Source organism: Muntiacus reevesi, chromosome 2 (assembly GCF_963930625.1).
Source record: "Muntiacus reevesi chromosome 2, mMunRee1.1, whole genome shotgun sequence".
NCBI lineage: Eukaryota > Metazoa > Chordata > Mammalia > Artiodactyla > Cervidae > Muntiacus > Muntiacus reevesi.
The window spans coordinates 10,343,670-10,358,910 of record NC_089250.1 but is presented as its reverse complement, the minus strand read 5'-3'; the positions used below and the strand labels follow the sequence as shown (position 1 = coordinate 10,358,910).

At 39.0% G+C, this 15,241-nt stretch overlaps 1 protein-coding gene across 1 annotated transcript in view; it reads right to left on the bottom strand.

Moving 5' to 3' along the window:
• The window catches only part of LOC136157099 (ankyrin repeat domain-containing protein 26-like), a 94,204-nt gene that overhangs the window by 63,022 nt on the left and 15,941 nt on the right, over positions 1-15,241 (bottom strand). The window contains 4 exon segments of the mRNA XM_065919131.1: positions 1,009-1,070; positions 1,372-1,501; positions 10,494-10,690; positions 10,781-10,841. Of these exon segments, the coding sequence (XP_065775203.1) occupies positions 1,009-1,070; positions 1,372-1,501; positions 10,494-10,690; positions 10,781-10,841 (450 nt within the window).

Here is a 15,241-nt window from a genome sequence, read left to right as displayed (position 1 = left end):
CCATCCATGGGATTTTCTTGGCAAGAGTACTGGAGTGGATTGCCATTTCCTTCTCCAGGGGATCTTCCCGACCCAGGGATCGAACCTTGCTCTAATACGTTGTAGGCAGACGCTTTACCATCTGAGCCACCAGGGAAGTCCCCCTGCTACTTAAACAATCCAAAATGGTTTGTACTTATTAAAACACTGCTAAAGCAAACTGCTGCTATTACAATCCCACATATTTATTACTATTCCCCATGCTTTTGCTTCTGTTGAAATGTTTCTTTCAGATTAATCTGACAATCCAAACACAGTAACACTTTCAAGTTTCAAGCACTATCTTTCAAGGTCCAAGTGATAAAAAACCACAATTCAACCTGTTTCTCTCTGACCCTCTCTAGCAGGTTTACAGATGCGTATGTACCAAATAAACATACATTTGGCTGGGAGATTGGGACTGACACATACACGCTACACACTATTGTGTATTAAACAGATAACTGATGAGGACCTGCTGTCTAGCACAGGGAATGCCACTCAATATTCTGCAATGGCCCATATGGGAAAAGAATCTAAAAAAGAGGTGATAAACACACACACACACACACACACACACACACACAAAACAAAGAAACACTGACCTCACACACACACACACACACACAAAACAAAGAAATATGTGGCCATGCACACGCACGCACACACACACACACACAAACAAAGAAACATGTGGCCATGGACTGACCTGAAACAATCTTTCAATATTCAGATAAATGTAACTTCAGAACTCAAACAGATTCCTTACCATCTCTAAGCCTTGGTTTCTGTACTACACTGACTCCATTAGGTGAACCTTGCAAATGAACAAAAGTGTACTATGTGGTAATATTTAGCAGGGAGTGTAGGTTAAAAGAAACAACAAAGTTTTGATGGGGAAATGCAAAGGTGAGAAAGTCACAGCATCTCCTGCTTTCATGTTCTTATTACTCAGGGCTTACATTTCAAAATAGTAACAGAAGACAGTACCTCAGAATCCCAAGGCGATTCTGTGTCTTCCTCTTCTCCCAGTCCTACAGCTGACATCATGTCTGTAATATGCAGTCACAGATACATTAATGAGAACATTCACTACTATGAATTTTAAAGACATATGTAAGTCTATCTCTATCCACAAATATTTCAATAAAATAAACTAGCGGAAAAGAATTTCAGAGGGTTAAAGCATTTTCAGGAATATAAAGTTGGTAGTAGGTAGGACACTTCGGAAGAAAGAGAGCAAAAGAAATGTACTTAAAACAAAATGGACATCGTATTTGGATCCATACCCTTTACATGTTTTTATATTTGCTTTTAAGTATAGAAAAAATTCACAGACATTCACTAACTTACCATGTTTATTATTTTTGTGTGCTCTATCAACAGAAGTCAAATGGTCATGACTTGCTTGTTCTTGGGGAGCCCTTTCAATAATAGAAGTATCACTTTCTTTTTCAACAAGTTCTGGTTTGGGGGCTCCTTCCTATAAAAACAAGACAAAATGAAACCAAAACCCAACCTCAGAAAACATACTCATTCATTTGGTCATTCAGTCCATCAGTAAGACGACAAGCAATCACTGGGTCTAGGACATCCTTTAGGATGTCCCGGGAGGAGTTAGAACTGTAAAGAAAAGTGACTCTGCTCTGTGTCTGGGTGAGGCAGAGACACATGAAAGCAAACAAGAGCAGAAGAGGATCCGTCGGCAGCTCTGCAGCTGAGGGGCAGAGAGTGCAGCACGGGCTCCAAGGGGCGAGGAGGCGGGAGGACCCGCGAAGCGCACGGAACGCTGCGACAGGGGCTGTGTCTCAGAGACAGAGCGTGCGGAGCCGGGATGGGAGGGGGGTTCCAGGAAGGGCGGCCCGAACCCACAGATGCGGTGTGCACCAACGTCAACAAGTCATGTGGAAAACAGATCACAGTTACTGGGAACTGTATCGAGAGACAAAACTGGAGCACCAGGTTCACACAGGAAGAAGCAAGTGTCATCTTCTTCCTTCAAGTGACGGGGATCTACTAAACAAGTAAAGGCATTACATCAACACAAAAATATTTTATTTTATTAGGTGCCATGCTTTTATTCAAATGAAAGGGAAAAGACTGCCCTGCACAAGGAAGTAGCAAGTTCAATTTGGTTCAGTCCCTCAGTCATGTCCGACTCTTTGTGACCCCATGGACGGCAGTACGCCAGGCCTCCCTGCTCATTGCCAACTCCCAAAGTTTACTCAAACTCATGTCCATTGTGTTGGTGATGCCATCCGACCATCTCATCCTCTGTCGTCCCCTTCTCCTCCTGCTTTCAATCATTCCCAGCATCAGGGTCTTTTCCAATGAGTCAGTTCTTCGCATCAGGTGGTCAAAATTTCAGCTTCAGCATCAGTCCTTCCAATGAATATTCAGGACTGATTTCCTTTAGGATGGACTGGTTGGATCTCCTTGAAGTCCAAGGGACTTGCAAGAGTCTTCTCCGACAACACAGTTCAAAAGCATCAATTCTTTGGCACTCAGCTGTCTTTATAGTCCAACTTTCACATCCATACTTGACTACTGGGAAAATCATAGCTTTGACTAGATGGACTTTTGTTGGCAAAGTAATGTCTCTGCTTTTTAATATGCTGCCTAGATTGGTCATAACTTTTCTTCCAAAGAGCAACTGTCTTTTAATTTCATGGCTGCAGTCACCATCTGCAGTGATTTTGGAGCCCAAGAAAATACAGTCTGTCACTGTTTCCACTGTTTCCCCATCTATTTCCCATGAAGTGATGGCACCGGATGCCATTATCTTAGGTTTTGGAATGTTGAGTCTTAAGCCAACCTTTTCACTCTCCTCTTTCACTTTCATCAAGAGGCTCTTTAGTTCTTCAATTTCTGCCATAAGCGTGGTGTCCTTTGCATATCTGAGGTTATTGATATTTCTCCCAGTCATCTTGATTCCAGCTTGTGCTTCATCCAGACCAGCGTTCCTCATGATGTACTCTGCACATAAGTGAAATAAGCAGGGTGACAATATATAGCCTTGATGTACTCCTTTCCCTATTTGGATATTTGGCCTTGGAGTAGAGAATGAAGCAGGGCAAAGGCTAATAGAGTTCTGCCAAGAGATCACACTGGTCATAGCAAACACCCGCTTCCAACAACACAAGAGAAGACTCTACACATGGACATCACCAGATGGTCAATTCCGAAATCAGGTTGACTATATTCTTTGCAGCCAAAGATGGAGAAGTTCTATACAGTCAGCAAAAACAAGACCGGGAGCTGAGTGTGGCACAGCACATGAACTCCTTATGGCCAAATTCAGACGCAGACTGAAGGAAGCAGCAAACATGACAGTATAGTACAGGAGGGCAGTAAAGAGGAAAACAGAAACCAAAAGCCTGTAAGCAAATCTCCACGTGGGCAGTAAGCACACCAGACACTGTGCATCACCCAAAGTGTCCATGCAACTGCAATTAAAAAGCTAATTTGGCGTTAAAAACAGCCAAACAGAAATGGTAACAGTCATTCTAAAACAAACTGCACAGCCAGGAGGAATGAAAAGATTAGCAAGAATATTTTAGAAAGATTACTCTGGCAGCAACATAAAAAAGAACATCAGGGTAGCCAAACTAGAAAAGAATATTTCAAGATTATAGGTGAGACAGTGAGTTATGGTGATAAGATATGAAAACTGATAAGCAGGCAGAAAATACTGAACTTCCTGAGTGACTGGAGCTGGTAATTTCAAGGACGTTTGGAGTCCAGGATCTTTCCTACTGTGGCTGAAATTCAGGGATGCTGTCTACTAGGATGGGGAGGACAGAAGAAGGGACAGCTTATAAAGAGTCAGGGATGAGGGAAGCGTCAGGGATAATGCCTTCAGTTTGGGGTATAATAAATTATTTTGAGGCATGCAAGGGACTCAGAAGAAAGGATTTGGGTAAAAACATTTGAATTAGAAATAGATTAACTTCTTCAGGAAAAACATATACTTTAATTATTTGTAAAAGATACTAACTTGGTATAATTAATGCAAACCTAGGCAGAATTCTGAACTTTTGAAAATAAAACAATACCAGGGGAAGAAAACTATGAGATTAAAATGGTCAATTATATATTTCAACATGTTTCAAGGATATAAAAATATACTTTTTAAAAAATATGCAAATACTTGTTTCTGACATATTACCATAATAGGCATTTTTAAGTTTAATGAAAAGGTTTAATTGTAAAACACCCATTCAAGATGCTACAAGAAGACTCTGTTTTAAAATTGATCTTAAAAGACAAGTTTTAATTTGTAGAAGAGAAATGTTTATGTGAGGATGGAATTATGAGGCATTTTAAAGTACTACTGTGACGTAAGAAAGAAACAGAAAACCCTACTTGAAAAGATCTCATTCAAAATTGATGGAGAAATCAAAAGGTTTACAGATGAAACAAAAGTTAAGAGGGTTTAGCACCAGCAAACCAGCCTTACAACAAATACTAAAGGGACTTACAGCCAGTAAACACAAGAGAAAGGAAAGATCTACAAAAACAAACCAGAAACAATTAAGAAAATGTCAACAGGAACATATATATCAATTAGTACTTTAAATGTAAATGGATTCAATGCACCAACCAAAAGATACAGAATAACTGAATGAATACAAAAACAAGAGCCATATATATACTGCCGACAGGAGACCCGCTTCAGACCTAGAGACAAATACAGACAAAGTAAATGAATGGAAAAAGGTATTCCATTTGAATGGTAACCAAAAGAAAGCCAGTGTGGCAATCCTTATTTCACACAAAACAGACTTTAAGATGAAGAATATCATAAGAGACGAAGAAGGACACTACATAATGATCAAAGGGTCAATCCAAGAAGAAGACATAACAATTGGAAATATTTATGGCCCCAACATAGAAAAACCACAATACACAAGGCAAGCAGTAACATGCATAAGAGGGGAATTCAAAAGCAACACAGTCATAGTGGGGGACTTTTAACACCCCACTAACACCAATGGACAGATCATCAAGACAGAGAATCAGGTAAGGTGAAAAGACAGCCCTCAGATTGGGAGAAAATAATAGCAAATGAAGCAACAGACAGAGGATTAATCTCAAAAATATACAAGCAACTCCTGAAGCTCAATTCCAGAAAAATAAATGACCCAATCAAAAAATGGGACAAAGAACTAAACAGACATTTCGCCAAAGAAGACATACAGATGGCTAACACACACATGAAAAGATGCTCAACATCACTCATTATCAGAGAAATGCAAATCAAAACCACAATGAGGTACCATTACACTCCAGTCAGGATGGCTGCTATCCAAAAGTCTACAAGCAATAAATGCTGGAGAGGGTGTGGAGAAAAGGGAACCCTCTTATACTGTTGGTGGGAATGCAAACTAGTACAGACTATGGAGAACAGTGTGGAGATTTCTTAAAAAACTGGAAATAGAACTGCCATATGACCCAGCAATCCCACTTCTGGGCATGCACACTGAGGAAAGTAGATCTGAAAGAGACACGTGCACCCCAATGTTCATCGCAGCACTGTTTATAATAGCCAGGACATGGAAGCAACCTAGATGCCCATCAGTAGATGAATGGATAAGGAAGCTGTGGTACATATACACCATGGAATATTACTCAGCTGTTAAAAAGAATTCATTTGAATCAGTTTAATGAGATGGATGAAACTGGAGCCCATTATACAGAGTGAAGTAAGCCAGAAAGATAAAGATCATTACAGCATACTAACACATATATATGGAATTTAGAAAGATGGTAATGATAACCCTATACGCAAAACAGAAAAAGAGACACAGATATACAGAACAGACTTTTGGACTCTGTGGGAGAAGACGAGGGTGGGATGTTTCGAGAGAATAGCATGTATATCATCTATAAGGAAACAGATTACCAGCCCAGGTGGGATGCATGAGACAAGTGCTCGGGCCTGGTGCACTGGGAAGACCAGAGGAATTGGGTGGAGAGGGAGGTGGGAAGGGGGATCGGGATGGGGAACACATGTAACTCCATGGCTGATTCATGTCAATGTGCAACAGAACCCACTGCAATGTTGTGGAGTATTTAGCCTCCAACTAATAAAAATAAATGAAAAAAAAAAAAAAAAGACAGAGAACCAATAAGGAAACACAAAACTTCAATGAAACATTAGACCCAATGGACCTAGTTGATATCTTTAGGACTATCCATCCAAATGCAGAAGAATACACTTTGTTCTCAACTGCACATGGAACATTCTCCAGGAGAGATCACATCTTGGGCCACAGACCAAGCCTCAGTAAATTTTAAAACATTGAAAATATGTATCACGTATCTTCTCTGACCACAACACTATCAGACTAGATATCAACTACAGGAGAAAAATGGCAAAAAACACAAATTCATGGAGATTAAACAATTCATTACTGAATAATGAAAAGGTTATTGAAGACACAAGCAGGGAAATCAAAAGTTTCCTAGAAATAGATGACAACAAAAAGACGATCACCCAAAACCTATGGGATTCAGTAAACGCACTTCCAAGAGAGAAGTTGATAGGAGCACAATCCTACCTCAAGGACAAGAAAAGCACTGAACAGGCAACACTCTACATTTACAGCAGCTAGAAAAAGAACCAAACCCCCTAAAGTCAGCAGAAGGAAAGAAATCATACAGATCAGAGCAGAAATAAATGAAAAAGAAAATGAAGGCAACAATAGCAAAGATTAATCAGACTAAATACTGGTTCTTTGAGAAGATAAGCAAAATGGACACACCACTAGCCAGACTCATCAAGAACAGAAGGGAGAAAAATCAACTTGACAAGACTAGAAATGAAAAAGGAGAGGTTACAACAGACGACACAGAAATGAAAAGGATCATAAGAGAACGTTATGAGCAACAATACGCTCATAAAAGGGACAACTGAGAGGAAATGGACAGATTCTTAGAAAAGTTCAACCTCCTAAAACTGAATCAGGAAAGAAATAAAAATGACAAACAAGCCAATTACAAACACTGAAATAGAAAGTGTTATCCAAAATCTCCCAAAAACAAAAGCCCAGGGCCAGATGGCTTTGCAGGGGAATTTTGTCAAACATTTAGAGAAGAGGTAATGCCTACTTTTCTGAAACTCTTCCAAAAAACTGCAGAGGAAGGAACACTTCCAAACTCATTCTATGAGGCCACAATCACCTTGATACCAAAACCAGGCAGAGACAACACAAAAAAGAAACTTACAGGCCAATATCACTGACAAACACAGATGCAAAAACCCTCAACAAAATACTAGCAAACACAATTCAACAACACATTCAATAGCTCATACACCATGATCAATTCGGGTTTATGCCAGGGATGCAAGGATTCTTCAATATGCACAAACCAATTTCAATGTGATGCACCATCTTAACAAACTAAAAAATAAGAACCATGTGATCATCTCAATAGAGGCAGAAAAAGCCTTTGACACAGTTCAGCACCTGTTTATGACAACAACGCTTCAAAATATGGACACAGGATGAACCTATGTCAACATAGTAAAGGCCATATAGGATAAACCCACAGCAAACATTATTCTTGATGAGGAAAAATGAAAAGCATTCCCTCTAAGATCAGGAACAAGACAACATTGTCCGTTCTCACTACGATTATTCAGCATGGGTTTGGAAGTCCTAGCTATGGCAATCAGAAGAGAAAGAAAGAAAAGGAATCCAGATCTGAAAAGAAGTAAAACTCTCACTTTTGCAAATGACATGATACTACACATAGAAAACCCAAGAGAAACTATTTTCTAGTAAAAAAAAATTACTGGAGCTAAACAGTGAATTTAGCAAAGTTGTATGATACAAGGTCAATACACAGAACTCACTTGAATTCCTATACACTAACAATGAAAAATCAGAAAGTGAAATTAAGGAGCCAATCCCATTCACCACTGCAACAAAAAGAATAAAATATCTAGCAATAAACCTACCTAAGGAGACAAAAGACCTGTATACGGAAAATTCTAAGACGCTGAGGAAAGAAAAGAAAGACGACATAAACAGGTGGAGAGATATTCCATATTCCTGGGTAGGAAGAATGAATAGTGTGAAAATGACTATACTACCAAATGCAATCTACAGATACAGTGTGATCACTGTCAAATGACCAATGGCATTTTTCACAGAACTAGAACAATACATGCAATGGACTATTACTCAGCCATAAAGAGGAACACATCTGAGTCAGCTCTAACAAGGCTGACAAACCTAGAGCCTATTCTCTGGAGTGAATCAAGTCAGAAAGAGAAATATAAATATCATATACTATTTGCACATATATGGAATCTACAAAGATTCTGAATCTACAAATGTACTGATCAATTTATTTGCAGGGTAGCAATGGAGAAACAGACATAGAGAACAGACTTAGAGACATGGAGGAGGGGAGGAGGGAGAGGGTGAGATGGATGGAAAGAGTAACATGGAAATATAAAATTTCATGTGTAAACTAGAGAGCCAGTGGGAATTTGCTGTAGGACTCAGGCAGCTCAGAAAGGGACTCTGAGACAATGCAGAAGGGTGGGATGAGGAGGGAGGTGGGACGGGGTTTCGGAGGGAGGGGACACGGGTGTAACCATGGCTGATTCTTGCTGATGTTTGACAGAAAACAACAAAATTCTGGAAAGAGATTATCCTTCAATTAAAGAATAAATACATTTTCTAAAAACCCCATTTGAAAATTTCCTCGTCTTCTTCTTTTCTAACGGCTCTAATTTTCTATCTATGCCTTCTGCAAATGGCAGATAAAGATTGAAGGAACAATCTAGATATAAAAAAAGTAGTAAAGCTATGATTATCCAAGTTGGAGATTTCAAAGTTTTCAAATACATCTATGATTATCAAGCAGGACTCAATATTCACATCAGGAAAAAACAAATGAGCTGCAAAAATCAAGTAACCACAATGACTGAGTTTTAGATATGGAAGAATTCGCATTTTTGTTTAACATGTGTAACAAAGAACTGACATGCTAATTTAACACCTATAAATACTGAAGCTAATAGTTTCTTAAAAATAAATTTCTTAAAAATAAAACTTAACTTAAAAATAACTTCTTAGAAAAAACTCTTAAAATTTTACTCTTTAATAAAATTCTTAAAATGGAATATACTTATTACTATAGATATTTTAAAAAGTAAAAAAATTATCTTTCTGAGACAATTTTACAAACTGTTGGTAATTCTTCTTTCCTTATGATATTATAACAAGTAGTCTACATAAGAAAAAAATCATGAATTGTGATTTCATTCATTTAATATGTGCAATTGCCCATTACTTGCAGATATTAGGAAAAGATAAATCAGAATCTCTCTGGAGGTGGGGGGGGGGGCGGAATTTCTACACTTTTTTTTTTTAAGACTGTTGCAACTTAAAATTTTCTTATGTCATGAAGAGAGTTTAAGAATCTCATTTATATAATTATAAATTATAAGTTTAGTAAAAGAGAAGATAAAATGCTTACTTATTTCCTCTTTATTTTCAAAAAGATCCAAAACCTCCACCAAGACTATACCAAACAGCAAGATAAATTAGTTAAGTACATTAAGTATGTATCAAACAGTAAGTTAGTAACCACAAGAAACGGAAGGGCCACAAACTCTTCATTCATAACACAGCTGCTAAGGCCTAAAACAGAGCTCAGCTAGAACTGCCTACGAATGAAAGTTTTCCTAGATTAAATAGAAGACACTGCTTCATTCATTTCAAAGTGAGAATTTTTTTAAAAAGAAAAATCACTTCAAATTGAAATGAACTTCCAGAGGGAACTATATTCAATATAGATATATACATATACAAGTGTAACCAAGTCACATTGCTATACACCTGAAACTAACACAGTATTGTAAATGACTACACTTCAATTAAAGAAAAAAAAAACCAAAAACCACCACCAACCTCGAAAACAACAACCAAAAAACCTAAGGATCAAATTTTCTTTCAGTTCTTCATAAAACTCGGCTATATGTCATTCAGAAGAGTCTAACTATTGAGTTTTCACGACCTCACTCTCTCCTAAGTTGAATTTCAAATAATTCATCTCATATTTATAATATAGAGTACCTCATCTGACTTACCCTCACTATGTCTGCTGTGTTTGTAAAATAATCTGTTTTATCTTGACCTTCATTCCATCTCATATTCATCTTATCCTTCTTAAATGAATTCTTCCCCTTCATCGCCCTCCCCATCTTCATATTCATCTAGCTCTTTTTCCTAATTGCTTTGTAATTCTTTTCTTTCTAAATGGCATACTTAGTATGCCAACATTTATAAATCTGAATCATGCAGATATATTGCTCTTACTATCACATCGTTTTGTATCATGACATTGAAGCCTTCCATTTCCATGGTGGAATCCTTTTTGTCATCATAAGGATCAAGGGAATGGTGTGTGGAAAAGTACAGGGGAAAACAAGAGTTAAAAACAACACAACTTACCTTTGCAAGACCAAGGCCTGCTAGAGTCTTGAGTGGTTTTGGAAGAGGATCAGGCCTTGGAAAGGCAGGATGAGGGAAGCCCTGGACTCCGGGTGATGGTTTGGGAAAGGTTTCAAGCACATCTTGAATTTCACTATCAGAATTATTGTTCTCAGAGAAGGTGGTACTCTCCCATCTCACAATGCCACTTTCTGTTTCTAATACAGTAAAAACGGGAGAGTACATGAGAACCTGTGTAATTTCAAATCAGTGAATAACACCAGGAGGACAGTCTTCAAATAACTTACCGTTTCTCTTGGATTGCTGAAAAGCCTTCAGTAGCTTTGCTAAGTTTGGTTTCGGGACATGCTGGAGAAGAAAATAAGAGCTTGAAGCATAACAAGTATCAACTGAATAAAAGAATCATAATCCCCCACCCCCCATTACTATATGACCTAACACAAAGAGCACAGGCTCTGGAGTCATTCAGGTGTGGACTCAGATCCCAGTTGGGCCCCTGACTAACCTGCAGGCACACTGAAACCACAATCACAGAAAACTCGCCCATCTGATCCCAGGACCACTGTCTAACTCAATGAAACTGAGCCATGCCGTGTGGGGCCACCCAGGACGGATGGGTCACGGTGGAGACGTCTGACAGTATGCGGTCCACTGGAGAAGGGAATGGCAAGCCACTTCAGTATTCTGGCCTTGAGAACCCCATGAACAGTATGAAAAGGCAAAATGATAGGATACTGAAAGCCGAACTCCCCAGGTCGATAGGTGCCCAATATGCTACTGGAGATCAGTGGAGAAATAACTCCAGAAAGAATGAAGGGATGGAGCCAAAGCAAAACAAGACCCAGTCGTGGATGTTACTGGTGATAGAAGCAAGGTCCGCTGCTGTAAAGAGCAATATTGCATGGGAACCTCGAATGATATATCCATGAATCAAGGCAAATTGGAAGTGGTCAAAAGGAGACGGCAAGAGTGAATGTTGCCATTCTAGGAATCAGCAAACTAAAATGGACTGGAAAGGATGAATTTAACTCAGATGACCATTATATCTACTACTGTGGGCAGGAATCCCTTAGAAGAAATGGAGTAGCCATCATGGTCAACAAAACAGTCCCAAATGCAGAACTTGGATGCAATCTCAAAAATGACAGAATGATCTCTGTTAGTTTCCAAGGCAAACCATTCAATATCACGGTAATCCAAGCCTATGCCCTAACCAGTAACGCTGAAGAAGCTGAAGTTGAATGGTTCTGTGAAGACCTACAAGACCTTTTAGAACTAACTCCCAAAAAAGACATCCTTTTCATTATACGGGATTGAAATCCAAAAGTATGAAGTCAAGAAACACCTGGAGTAACAGGCAAATTTGGCCTTTGAGGTACAGAATGAAGCAGGGCAAAAGCTAATAGAGTTTTGCCAAGAGAACACACTGGTTATAGCAAACACCCTCTTCCAACAACACAAGAGAAGACTCTACACATGGACATCACCAGATGGTCAACACCGAAATCAGACTGATTATATTCTTTGCAGCCGAAGATGGAGAATCTACACAGTCAGCAAAAACAAGACCAGCAGCTAACTGTGGCTCAGATCATGAACTCCTTATGGCCAAATTCAGACTTAAATTGGAGAAAGTAGGGAAAACCACTAGATCACTCAGGTATCACCTAAATCAAATCCCTTATGACTATACAGTGGAAGTGAGAAATAGACTTAAGGGACTAGGTCTGATAGACAGAGTGCCTGATGAACTATGGACAGGAGACTACTTGTATAGGAGACAGGGATCAAGACCATCCTCACGGAAAAGAAATGCAAAAAGCCAAAATGGTAGTCTGAGGAGACTTTACAAATAGCTATGGAATGAAGATAAGCGAAAAGCAAAGGAGAAAAGGAAAGATATTCCCATTTGAATGCAGCATTCCAAAGAATAGCCAGGAGAGATAAGAAAGCTGTCCTCAGTGATGAATGCAAAGAAATACAGGAAAACAACAGAATGGGAAAGACTAGCGATCTCTTCAAGAACATTAGAGATACCGAGGGAACATTTCATGCAAAGATGGGTTCGATAAAGGACAGAAATGGTATAGACCTAACAGAAGCAGAAGATATTAAGAAGAGGTGGCAAGAATACACAGGAGGACTGTACAAAAAAGATCTTCACGACCCAGATAATCACAATGGTGCGATCTCTCACCTAGAGCCAGACATCCTGGAATGTGAAGTCAAGTGGGCCTTAGAAAGCATCACTACGAACAAAGTCAGTGGAGGTGATGGAATTCCAGTTGAGCTATATAAAACCCTGAAAGATGATGCTGTGAAAGGGCTGCACTCAATATGCCAGCATTTTTGGAAAACTCAGCAGTGGCCACAGGACTGGAAAAGGTCCGTTTTCATTCCAATCCCAAAGAATGATCAAACAACCACACAATTGCACTCATCTCACATGCTAGTAAAGTAATGCCCAAAATTCTCCAAGCCAGGCTTCAGCAATACATGAACGGTGAACTTCCAGATGTTCAAGCTGGTTTTAGAAAAGGCAGAGGAACCAGAGATCAAATTGTCAACATCCACTGGATCATAGAAAAAGCAAGAGAGTTCCAGAAAAGCATCTATTTCTGCTTTATTGACTATGCCAAAGCCTTTGACTGTGTGGATCACAATAAACTGTGGAAAATTCTGACAGAGATGGGAATACCAGACCACCTGACCTGCCTCTTGAGAAACCTACACACAGGTCAGGAAGCAACAGTTAGAACTAGACATGGAACAACAGACTGGTTCCAAATAGGAAAAGGAGTACACCAAGGCTGTATATTGTCACCCTGCTTATTTAACTTAAATGCAGAGTATATCATGAGAAACGCTGGGCTGGAAGAACCACAAGCTGGAATCAAGACTGCTGGAAGAAATATCAATAACGTCAGATATGCACATGACACCACCCTTATGACAGAAAGTGAAGAGGAACTAAAAAGCCTCTTGATGAAAGTGAAAGAGGAGAGTGCAAAAATTGGCTTAAAGCTCAACATTCAGGAAACTAAGATCATGGCATCTGGTCCCATCACTTCATGGGAAATAGATGGGGAAACAGTGGAAACAGGGTCAGACTTTATTTTTGGGGGCTCCAAAATCACTTGAGATGGTGATTGCAGCCATGAAATGAAAAGACGCTTACTCCTTGGAAGGAAAGTTATGACCAACCTAGAAAGCATATATAAAAGCAGAGACATTACTTTGCCAACAAAGGTCCATCTAAGTCACAGCTATGGTTTTTCCAGTGGCCATGTATGGATGTGAGAGTTGGACTGTGAAGAAAGCTGAGCACCGAAAAATTGATGCTTTTGAACTGTGGTGTTGGAGAAGACTCTTGAGAGTCCCTTGGACTGCAAGGAGATCCAACCAGTCCATCCTAAAGGAGATCAGTCCTGGGTGTTCATTGGAAGGACTGATGCTGAAGCTGAAACTCCAATACTTTGGCCACCTCATGAGAAGACTTGACTCATTGGAAAAGGCCCTGATGCTGGGAGGGATTGGGGGCAGGAGGAGAAGGGGACGACAGGAGACGAGATGGCTGGATGGCATCACTGACTCGATGGACGTGAGTATGAGTAAACTCCGGGAGTTGGTGATGGACAGGGAGGCCTGGCGTGCTGCGATTCACGGGGTCACAAAGAGTCAGATACGAATGAGCGACTGAACTGAACCTTCTCATGGGGTAAGCATTATGACAGATGACATCAGAAACCCCAGATGCTCCTCTCCTTACCCCAATTGACTGCTCTACAAATACTATGACACCCACTAGATTATTTTCTCGACCAAAATGTTCTAGAAAAAAAATTTGTCCCTGGTTGTTTAGAGCACTACTGAAAAACTAAGACATTTAAATTAATCGCTATATTCTGAAATTCACTTGCATGATTTCTACATGCATGAATTATCACTTGGGAAGGGAAATACATAAGTTTAGATTTTAGTAGATCCTTATTTGGATAGGTTACAAGTGCAAACAGGATAAGCTACTTCTATTCTGTTTGTTAAACAGCAAAAGACAAATGATTGTTTCAATTTGGCTCCTTCGAAGAAAAAGGGAGAAAAACCAAGAGTAAACCTGTAGAGAAATGATCATGAATGAAAGCCACAAACACACTAAACAGAAAGCCATAATCAAACATGTTCACAAGAGACAGAGATGGACTGAAAGAACAGACACTGAAGGAAAGTATTCTGCAAAGAAATATTAGGTTAACAGTAAAAAAGAGAGAAAAAGGTGGGGGAGGAAAAGAAAGCAGAGAGAGAGAGACATTCCTAGTCAAGCACAAACTTAAGGAAAAAAAAATAAGCATAATAAGGTTTGTGGAAAAACACGAACATTTAAAATTTATATACTGTAGATCAATAATATATCAGTATTCTTAAGGATATGCTATGAACAAAGCCTCTGTTTTATATGCTTTTATTAATATATAAATTACACATCTATATTGTTCTGCAAATTTTATGAAAATGTCAACATATGTTGTCTATAAAACATATATTTAAGACAGAGGGTTTTGTTCATAATATATCCCTAATATAGTGATCTGTATTACTGTAAAACTTTTTGTTTATAAATACTACCGTATAAGAGTTGAATTTTGCCACTATAAAAAGTGTCATTCGATAAGCCACACACGGTCATCTATCACTACCTGAATGTTGTAAAATATTACTTGAGAGAGAGAAAAATTGATTAAGAAATATTC